At 44.0% G+C, this 10512-nt stretch overlaps 2 protein-coding genes and 1 pseudogene across 4 annotated transcripts; 1 reads left to right on the forward strand and 2 right to left on the reverse strand.

The window, feature by feature from the left end:
* Window positions 1-90: 90 nt before the first annotated feature.
* On the forward strand, window positions 91-1879 carry LOC136547380 (organelle RRM domain-containing protein 2, mitochondrial-like). Its single transcript, XM_066539339.1, has 3 exons — window positions 91-419; window positions 1195-1263; window positions 1369-1879. Exons 1-3 carry the CDS (start codon window positions 224-226, stop codon window positions 1602-1604), a joined length of 501 nt encoding a protein of 166 aa, XP_066395436.1. The 5' UTR covers window positions 91-223; the 3' UTR covers window positions 1605-1879.
* Window positions 1880-2413: 534 nt separating this feature from the next.
* On the reverse strand, window positions 2414-4157 carry LOC136501264 (uncharacterized). Of its 3 annotated transcripts, XM_066496765.1 has the most exons (4): window positions 3500-4157; window positions 3234-3333; window positions 2773-2913; window positions 2414-2617 (listed from the first exon to the last, which is right to left on the reverse strand). In XM_066496765.1, the coding sequence occupies exons 1-4, from the start codon at window positions 3610-3612 to the stop codon at window positions 2543-2545; spliced, it is 429 nt and encodes a 142-aa protein (XP_066352862.1). In that variant the 5' UTR covers window positions 3613-4157; the 3' UTR covers window positions 2414-2542. The 3 variants fall into 3 exon arrangements, 1 of the variants encoding a protein (XP_066352862.1); XR_010770214.1 differs by having other exon boundaries at window positions 2414-2614; window positions 2773-3140; window positions 3234-4157; XR_010770215.1 differs by having other exon boundaries at window positions 2414-2614; window positions 3006-4157.
* A 793-nt stretch (window positions 4158-4950) lies between these two features.
* LOC136501255 (uncharacterized) lies at window positions 4951-8038 on the reverse strand (annotated as a pseudogene).
* Between the last annotated feature and the right edge of the window lie 2474 nt (window positions 8039-10512).

Below are 10512 nucleotides of genomic sequence, written 5' to 3' on the forward strand. Positions count from 1 at the left end.
CCTAATCGTCTCGTCTGATATACAGAAGGCAATACAGAAATGCGGAAACGGGGCTGAGCAGGCCAATAGGCGGGCCGACAAGCCCAAACAGGCAAGCAGGCAGGCTCTTCTGAGCCAGAGGCCAGAGCCAGCGTCTAGCGGAACCTTCGCCGGCGACCCAAAAGCCGAAAGCCCGAAACCAGGAGCAAGAGCGCGGGTAGGGTTCTAGCTGCCGGCGGCGGCCATGGCCGGCTCCTCCGCCGCCCCGGCCCTGCTTCGCCGCATCTTCTGCCGCTCCACCCCAGCCTCCTCCTCCGTACTGCGCGCTACCTTTTGCTCCTCCGCCGGCTTCGGCCCGTCTCCTCTGTCCTCCATATTCGGCGACGGCACCGAGGTCGCCAACGTGCCACCGCTCACCACACCCAAGCTCTTCGTCAGCGGTAACGTCTCTCTGCCTCGCCCCGCCCCGCCCAACTCATTGCACAATTATTTATATAAAAAACTTATAAAGAGAGCCTCAGGGAACACAATTTCACAGTAAACTTTTCCTTTAAAAAAAATCAGACCTGCAGCCTGCTTATGTTTATGTGAATTTGCCCAAATTAGAGCTGCGGGCACTTAGATACCTTTATGCTATGTTTGTGAGCAATCCAATATCGATGAATCACTGCATTTAAACCTGTTACAGACTTCCAGTTTACATGCCATCCTGCAGCTCTCCTGTTCGGCAGGACTGAAAAATACTGTTCCGGCTGATTGTTGTGAGAGAAAAATACTGTTCTGGCAGGACGTGAACAGTGATTTCGTGAGGACGAGAACCAGCCAGCCGGCTGGCTTAAAGCCAGCCGAACGGGCTGCCGTCAAATCCCGTCAAATCCTACTGCACCTGTGCGGATTTCCTTTTTATCATTGTATAAAAAATAGCCTTGTCCCATTTCATTTAGATTGTACTCCCTCTACTCCCAATTGTAAGTTGTTTTTGATTTTCTAGATACATTGTTTTTTTTTTTGTTATATATATAGACATAGCATGTATCAAAAGCTATATTAAAAAAGCCAGAATGACTTATAATTTGGAACGGAGACAGTAGTTTGCAGCTATGCTCAGTAACAAATACTTCTCAGCAAGCAGCTGGTCCGAGTTCATTTCACATATAGGTTTCCCTATAAAAATAAGTCGCTTTGAGGCTCCTGATTTTCATTCACCTGGCGCAGGCCTTTCAAGGTTAACAACAGATGAGAAGCTCCAGGGTGCATTTGCTCCTTTCGGGAGGCTCCTTGAAGGTACAAAGAAAGCTTTCTTGGAGTAGTAGTAAGAGGGAAAATTAAGGCCCCTGTTCATCCTGTTCCTCACTCCTAATTGTAGTGTGCTTTTATTACTTTGTGCAGCAAAAGTGGTGACGGATAGAGTTTCTGGGAGGTCAAAGGGTTTCGGTTTCGTGAGATATGCCACCATAGAAGAGGCTGAGAAAGCGCGGCAGGAGATGAACGCCAAGTTTCTGGATGGATGGGTCATCTTCGTTGACCCTGCCAAGCCAAGGCAGCCAAAGCCCGCTCCTGAGCAGGACACCCGTTCCTCGCATGCTGGCTTCACGACGAACAAGACCGTAGGATGGTGCGGCTAGGCGCATTGAACTGTCGTGATCTTTCACGGCACAAAACTTGGATGATGATGCTATCAGGGACACCCGAGAGTAGCTTTGGTTTGATTGAGGATACTATCAGAGACACCGACCCGAGTGTAGGCCTGGTAGGACATGGCCGGACAATGCAGATAGCTGGGGGTACAGGTTCTCCTATGTTTGGTCTCGTCGTTGCTCTAGCGCACGATGTTGATTAGTGTAAAATTGACTCTGCTATTTCTACCCTCTCTTTACATGGTTGCTCGTCGGTCCTGTTACCTGTTTTTTGCAATTTATTAGACACTAACCCACAGATTTGGCTGATATTCCAGACTAGAACACAATCGTTGGAACATTCAGTTCAGTGTAGATAAACTTGGAGTGTGATGAGTAATGACACAACGTCGAGATGATCTACTCTTCTAAAGAGCTACTCCGTAGGCTGATATACATTGATGCATATAAATGTAGAAACGTTACTAACTGCAAACTCGTACCATCGTAAACGACCAGGCATAAAAATGGATCATTATGGTGGGAGCGTGCGTAACATGGCCGCACAGCTTAAAGATATTCAGGTGTAGGACCGCTTTACATGTCATAATAAGCACGTATGAGCACTCGATTATACAGGTGAGAACACCTGCTGCAGTCACACCAAGCTGGTACCTGGAAGCATGTGTGGCAAATGACGCCCTGCACACGCGCAACTAACAACACACCGAGTACACAATACATCTAGACTGTACATGGGAGTATCTAACTTAAGAAAAAGGTACATAGACAAACTCATGTCTGTACTGTCTAGTCTCTAGAAAGGTTGTGCCCTGAATCATCTCCTAGACTAAACTACAGTATGTACAAAGGTAAATTCTCTTCCATACATCACAAACCAGGTTGTCATTTCTGAAGTAGTATAGGCAAACTTAGATTAGATTTGCTCAAGCAAGTGATTTCTGCACTAAGACTAGGTTCTTGAACATCACCAAGGGGTGCGACTCCAGCACTGACTCCTTCTGTCAACAGAACAACAGGTGAGCAGTAATACTGTTAGTAATAGCAGAACAAAGGAAACAATTTGTAATATTCAGTTAGTCTTGGTTCAAAAAATTAATCAAATAACTTCACCGTTTCATGAACCAGAAGAATATGCGACAGAGAATGCAGTTACCTCTTCAGCTGATAAAACGGTGAACCCGAGCTTCTCTGACCAGATTTGCACCATTTCAGGGTCAACAGGCGCAGCAAGAAGGCTTATATTCCAGGCTCTCAAATTTGCCTCGATTGACTTTAGGAGAAGTATGAAGTAACCCTGCACAAAGAAACGCCAAACAATAAGACTCGATGGTAAAAATAGCTGAAATGATTTCATTCGGAATTATCAAAACGAAACGACATTATCACATGTCAGTCCTCAAAATATTGGACTCCCATACGGGTAGCTGAAGGGACCCAGGGATCAGATATAAGGATTGAAGAATTAACATATATTCCAAAATATCTGCTGATACGATATTTCCAATCGTTGTGTGGCCATACCTGACATTATGTAAACATGCAAATTTTCATATAAAGGAGCTCACCTGATCCTGTAAATCTATCGACAATAAATACTTATTATTAGTATCTTACCCACAGAAATAGCAACTCTCTGTTTCGACCACTCTTTCTTGTAAAATCCGTTTCAGGGGAACAATAGGTCCACTGGTAGTAGAAGGTTGTCTGCCGAAACCTGCAATAAAAGGAACCAATTGGCACAACACAGAGGCTCTAAATTAGTTGCAAACATAAAGCTCAATGATCACTCCCTCATTGCCTAAAGGTAATACAATTAAATCTAAAACATAGCCTTCAAATAAAAATCTATATGTGACCAAAGAAACAGAAAAAAGGCCTACCTGACTACTGAGGCCAAGTCAGTTCTTGTTACAGGGCAGTGTGAAGTCCAAGCATAATTACTCTGCTCACTTATAAAGACATTGGAAAAATACTGTATCTGCAGAAGGTACATAAACCAAGTGGACTATACACTTTGAACACACAAGAACAGAAAATTAAGAATCATTTATACACAGTAGATTACTAGTGCATTCATGCAAGTGCGAAAAAACAAAGATGGTAAGGAACAAATCAGGGCTCATAATACAACTTAATAGATTTAGTAACAAGACTGTATCAAACCAATTAAGTAAAAAACAAAAAAACGGTTTGTGAAGCCATGATAGGAGGCACAGATGATTGCAGAGGAAAAAAGAAACTTCATTTCAACCAAAAAAACTAAACTTTAAATCTTTATACAGATAAAACGCCCTCAAGAACAAACAATATACAGCAATATTGTATCCATCTGAAGACAGTAGATGACTTTGCAAGCTCTGGGTACAGCAAGAATGGTAGTAGTAAAGCAAAACAAATGAAGGATGGTAGTAGTAAAGCCACCAAGAATATGAGAGCCCTCGCTTGAAGACCACATCGCCATCCCAAAAAGTTTCACTATTCAACAACCCCTTCACTTCAACACTATGGCCAGGTAAGATGCCGCAGGAGCACTGCTTATTCAGTAGTCACTAGTCACTACCCATCATCCTTTTCTCCCTAGAAGTATTTTCCTTAGACAAAAACGCCCTGTGAGTAAGGATATACAACCTTTCCAATCCACAGGAGAGAATCTAACAGAAAGAGACTATTCTCCTCATAAAGTATGATTGTTCTGTAGTGTGTACCATGCACCTTTGCAGAACTTTTTGCTCACAACTTACTGTCTTGCCTTGAAAAACTTCCATGAGGGGATTACCTTATTACCCTTCCATCCTTTAGAAATGGCAAGTGCTCAGTGCAAATAGTTCAACATGACAACACCAGCAGTGCCTCCATGCTTAAAGTTTCATCTATGTAAGGTATCAAGTATCAACCTCAGTCCTAAAATAGTCCAATTCCTCAAATTAACCCAACAATCCAGGGCCACAAAACCATCGACTGGAATGGTTAGAGACATAAATATCTATCTCTTACAAAAGTTGAACAAAAACCAACAAACCGAGCTTAATACTGCAGTAATCAGACATTTGAAAGCAATTCGTTATGACAACAGGCAATTATTAATATTTCCAAATGTTTGGCTGGTTCAGGCTAGTTAACAGGATGGGGCAAAGCGAAATCTGGTATGGTCTTAGCATTCACAAAGACCGCAGACAATGCCCCTTTTTTTTTACTTTGTCATTAGATAGAATGTAACTTTCAAATAATTTATTCTTAAAAACAAGGAAGGAATCTCTTAGGCTCTTAGCAGGCAGGACCTATGGCCAAGAGAACTACAGAGTCACCATCTTCCAACAAGGTGAACTGATGGTACATTATTGCAGCAGGATACCCCCTTTTAAACAGACCAACACAAAGACATCAACCAATATGTGCCTGAGCATTCACAAAGGCCGCATGCATATCTACTAATTCGAAAGAGATCACGAGCCATAACCACTCAACACGCAGCAAACTGAATAATCTGCACTGAGTAATTTAATGAAATAGACATAAACCAAAATAAGCTATTGGTTGTTACAATGAACCTCCGCGTACGCATTACACAACACCCATTAAGTTACCTGATGAAGAAGTAAGGTTAGGGTAGTCACTGAAGTTGGAAACACTAGCAATGTCAAATCCATTTGAATTCAAACGATCTTGCAGTTGCAGAGCTAGCTTATGAAGTGATAATCCTTCTGATGTATAAATGTTGTGATACCTGAAAGATAAAGTTTTCACCGCTTAGATGAACATAAACACCCAAGAACTCTTTTTTTAGGTCTAGATTATTACAACAAGTTAATTGAATGCCATTATGAACTTCTAGCTCTTCTATGAATAATAAAGTTCGCATAGGCAAAACTTCTTCCCAAAAATGGTGGTGCTTACGGATGCCGTCTTCTCCCCATGCCAGCATGTTCTTCAAAGTGTGTAGCAGTAAACTGGAGTCAAAAGAGAACAGCAAAAACATCAATTGCTCCTCATGCAGAATAATTACACCCTAAGAAACAAAATTCGCTGATTGCTTAGTTTTGTACCTCTTGATTGCAACAGTTACAGATGATACCCGTTCCCCGTTTATACCCTTGCTTTAGAGCCTAAAAAAACAGTGAAGCGTGAGTCCTCTTAAGAGTGCTACAGATTCAGGTGATCGCGGAAAAAGGGGCCAATATAGTTCACATAAATATCCAGAGCACCTCTCCACTCTTCAACTTGTAAGTCAACAAAGTATTATCTGCAAGGCCACCCTCCTTGAAAATCAGTGGATGCAAAGTGGTATCCCTGAGGAAAAGGTAGGTTATGCATCATTTCAAAATGTCATGTAAAAGAACACCTTTCACCAGCTTTTGCAGAAAGACCCCTTAAATGTTACAAAAGATTTAATCTTTTACCTTGTTTGTGATTCTTTTGACTTTGAGCCTACGCTGCAGTTTGGGAGTGGTCCTTGCGCGATTTTTTACAGGACTTGATAAAGAAAGCCCTAAATTTGTGGAATCATGTTTAGGGTAGTTAGGGGTTACTGCAGTAGGTACTGGAGAATCAGACTTAACATCATCGATGCTGAGAGAATCTCCTGTGTTCTCACTGCGAGTTTCTTCAGTGGCTTTCTTCTCTGAGGTGCCAGTAGAGAGGCAGAAACCCCTTTGCCTGGGCTTCCACTAAAGGCTGGAGTTGAAGTCTCAGTGCCTCCTTGTCTAAACTGTCCCCCAAACCGCCTTTTGGATGCACTCCAGTTAGGGTTTGAGATGGTATTGCTGGCAGATTCTTTCAAGGTAAAGTTAGCATGAGGAGAATGATGATGATTTAAATGTAATTGACTGCAAACTGGCAGTACACTTCATCGAAATGGTGAAAATGGTTTTCTAAAACAGTTAAGAGATAGAACAATAAATTAGCAAGGATAGGGATGGTCATTTCCATGTTAAGAATCAATTCTCACAGAAAATGCGTCCCACTAGCCCAAGCCATCCTTGCAAGGTTTATGGGCTTACCGAGCATATACAGAGGCTGAAGCCCCAAAACAATAGTAGGTAAAATTATGGATGCATATATAGAATATAGGAAGATAAATAGGTCTTGAAATAGCACGGCACGGAATAAACGTATTTATAAATCTGAACTTAAGTCCTATTGAAATTTTGCAATGCAACCTACCTCTGAGTCGAACAACCATCTGAAGCCACAGCATCTAAATAATCTTTCCTCTTTTGAAACGAAGCTAAATGATCAACAAGAATGAAGATGGGACGGGGGGGGGGGGGGGGGGGGGGGGGGGGGGGGGGGAATTAGCACATTCTGAGCAACACACAAAACCAATAAATTCTTATATTAGGTGCTAAGCTAAAATACCTTTCCACTTGTTATACTCATCAAAATTAGGAGGGAAACCAAACTTTTCTTCAATGAAATCCCCAAGCATGTTACTTACAAGGTTTTAGTGCTTTCACCACCCTGAATAGAGAAATCCCGGTATCCAAGAAGATTTGATCATTCTGGTTGTTAGATGACTGACCAGAATGCGCCTCAAACTCGCATGCATTCATAATCTAAAATTTATCAGGCATCATGAGGTCAGGTATCAGACAATTTACAAAGAGGCGTAGAACTTATCATTGATGCAACACAAGCAGTACCAGAAAGCTTACATTACTACTGTAATTACACTGTGGGCAGCCACCAGAATAACCCTGTCCATTTATCCGTCCAACGTTCTCCACCTAAAGATAATCAAAATGAAGCATAAATGTTGTTCTTGAGATATAAAACCCTAGGTTTCAATCAGTTTACTGAATCAACAATCCTAATGCCAGCAGGAACAACACACACCTCATCCTTCCTGTAGGTCACCCTGAAACCTTCAAGAAGTCCAGTGGACAGCAATCCTTTAACATGTCTAAGATCACTGTCTAGCTGATACTTTGTTTCTGTCACTCCCACTTTAACATCATGCATCACATGGTCACCACCTGCTTCATCTTTGATCTGTTCTGCAGCAGGCCCTTCAACGCCGCACATAGTGTCCGACTCAGTTGTGGAACTGTTTTCCCTGCTTAAAAACAGAAGCAGAAGGGACTAAGACTGGAATAATTGCATAAATACTAGTCTGATTCTGAGGTCTAACCCTTCGCTACGAAATTACAAAGAGGGTGTTTGGATCCTAGAGCTAATAATTAGCTCATGTTTTTGGATACCAATTAGAACCTAAATGTGGGTATTTTGGGCTAACAAGAGCTAATGAGGGCTAATTTGTGATTAGAGTCCATTAGCCCCTATTAGCCCATAATTAGCTCATGTTTAATCCATTGTCACAAGATGGGCTAATTTTTAGCCTGGGATCCAAACAGGCCGTCGATCAGTGGAATGGCTCACTTCGAACCAGGCAGACACAAGCTGGCCTTCTCCTCGGTCAGCATCACCACGTCTCCCCGTCCAGGCGCAGGGGCTGAAGGGGGCCCGTACTGTTAGTGACTCGATGTACTCGCATTTTGTTTCTCGAGAACGTAAGTGACCCGTACGATCGAAGAATGGCAGTAGATCCTTAACGCAAGTGATATTCGCGGCCGCCGTGGGGGTGTTTGTTGCTAAAATTTATGTGACATCAAATATTTAGATATTAAAAAAATATTAAATATAGATTAGCTATAAAACTAATTATATAGATGGAGACTAATTTCCGAGACGAAATTTTTAAACCTAATTAATCTGTTATTAGCACATATTTACTGTAGCATCACGTTGTCAAATCATTGATTAATTAGGCTTAAAAGATTCGTCTCGCAAATTAGTTGTAAGTTGTGTAATTAGTTTCGTAATTAGTCTATATTTCATTCTTCATACATGTATCTAAATATTCGATATAATGGAAATTTTAGGAGATCCTGTAGAAACCAAACGGGAGCGTAGTAGAACGATCACCTGGTTACTTTCTGCATTGATTGATAAAAAGAGGAGGTTGGCGGCAGCGACAGAATGGAGAACAGAAAGGTGAGCTGCTCCTGTTGAGTAGAACGAGGACGATGAGGACGGAGGTTGGGGACGGCTGGAGACCTTCACCGATCACCGTAGCAAGAAAAAGGTAAACGCCTGATACATTTCAACTGATTTAATAGTATTCTATAAGAGGGGAAAATAATTTTTTTTTGCTAAAGTTGGCGAATTAAAGGGTTGCGATGATCGTGTGACTAACCCCTGACGGGCTCTAGGAAGCCACCTTCAAATGGTTTGATTGGTCGTTTGGAGTCCGAAGCTAGGCTTGAGAAAGCCACCAACGACCCTCTAGCCTGGCTCCGGAAAACGCAATGGACAGCCGTTCTTCGGAACCAGGCTTGGCTAAGCTCATTGGTGTCCCTCATCGGTCGGCACTCGCCTATGCTCCTCCACGCTCCCGACGAGGCTGGCTGTCAGAGGTCCCCTGCTCCTCTTCCACGCGGAGATCCCCTGCTCCTCCTCCACGCGGGAGATCTCCTGCTCCTCCACTCGCCTGACGAGCTTGGTCGCCGGCGCTCGGCCGCTGCCTCGGGCCCTCCTCACAGCTCGTCTCTGCCTGCCGGAGCTCGGCCGAGCATACCCCCGCTCCGGCCCCTCCTCACTGCTCGTCCTCGCCCGCCGGAGCTCGAGCAGACATGTTGGCCGCGCCATGCCTGTGCCCGTCCTCCTCACGGGGCTACTCTTCTAATATGTTCGCACTCCCGTCTCTGTGGCGCCATCTCCGTTCGCGCTCCCATCTCCGCGACGCCATCTCCGTCCACGGCGCCTCTTCTACTCTAAATCCAGCGAGGCCACCGCCCTCCCGCACGAGCGTTGCCCCGATAGCAGCCGCGGCCATGGCGTAGCCGCTTGTCGTGAAGAAGGGCGACAACCTTGACGAAGTAGCGACTTGTAACACCCCCCAGCCTATTGATAGCCTGGGTGAAGTTGATCCACGTGACCCAAGTGGCTCGTATGAGTTGTGGTTGATGTTTGCTCCTCCGTCGACTTCGACCCGTCTGCTCCGTCCTCCATAATCGCCGACAGCACCAAGGGTTGTTGTAACACCCTGGTGTTATGCAAGCATTTAGGCACTGCAAATCATGCATATTGTGCATCATCAAGCATCATAAGTATCCATGCCTAATCATGTAAATAATAACTGAAACCATGCTTCGAAACATATGAAACATGCTCGTGAAACATGAATGTTGCATACACTTGTTTAGAGTTATTTTTGCCCTAATTATGCTTGCTAGGTTAATAAAACATGTTTGGCTATAATTGTAAATCATCTAGAATTATTTAGCACAATTTTTGGAGCAAAGTTTGTATTCAAACTTTTGACAAAATAGGCTTTTGAAATTATTATTGAAAATGGTCAAAAATCCTCTCTATTTAGCTTTTGCTTCCCAATTCAAAATCTACGCAAAATTTTTAGTAGGTCCCTAAAGCAAAGTTGTAGAGGATTAAATTCTAAGCAACTTTTATTTTTGGGACATTGTCAAAAGAAGTCATTTTCTTGCTCAAAATGATACTTGAAAACTGATATTTGAAAATTCATCGAAAACATAATTTGAAAAATTGTTTCTCTCTTTTAACGGGCCGCAGCCTCACTTATGGCCCACCAGCCGAAGCCGGCCCAGCAATCCTCCCGCGCCTGTGCCCGCGCCTTCGCTTCGGCCCAGCCCGCTCGCCCGGCCTGCCTCCGCGCTGGCCCGCTCGCTGGCTCGCCCGCGCCGCGCCCGACCTACGACAGAGCACGCGCGCCGCGTGGCCGCCATGCGTCGGCGAAGCTCGCCGCGCGTCGCAGCCGGTCTGCCTCGCCCTCCACGCGCGCGCCTACATCTGCCGAGCAGCGTCTGCCTCCCCTCCTCCATCCCATTTTCTCTTCCGCTCACTCTCTCCCCCTCGCCGCAGC

Source organism: Miscanthus floridulus, chromosome 1 (assembly GCF_019320115.1).
Source record: "Miscanthus floridulus cultivar M001 chromosome 1, ASM1932011v1, whole genome shotgun sequence".
NCBI lineage: Eukaryota > Viridiplantae > Streptophyta > Magnoliopsida > Poales > Poaceae > Miscanthus > Miscanthus floridulus.

Excerpts from the sequence above, each read along its gene's own strand:
- LOC136501264 (XM_066496765.1), bottom strand. The coding sequence starts at position 3,612 with ATGTACCTTCTGCAGATACAGTATTTTTCCAATGTCTTTATAAGTGAG. Across the intron at positions 3,334-3,499 it reads GACTTGGCCTCAGTAGTCAG|GTTTCGGCAGACAACCTTCT; the intron begins GTAGGCCTTTTT and ends CTTTTATTGCAG. Across the intron at positions 2,914-3,233 it reads GAGAGTTGCTATTTCTGTGG|GGTTACTTCATACTTCTCCT; the intron begins GTAAGATACTAA and ends TTCTTTGTGCAG.
- LOC136547380 (XM_066539339.1), top strand. The coding sequence starts at position 224 with ATGGCCGGCTCCTCCGCCGCCCCGGCCCTGCTTCGCCGCATCTTCTGC. Across the intron at positions 420-1,194 it reads ACCCAAGCTCTTCGTCAGCG|GCCTTTCAAGGTTAACAACA; the intron begins GTAACGTCTCTC and ends CACCTGGCGCAG. Across the intron at positions 1,264-1,368 it reads TTTCGGGAGGCTCCTTGAAG|CAAAAGTGGTGACGGATAGA; the intron begins GTACAAAGAAAG and ends TACTTTGTGCAG.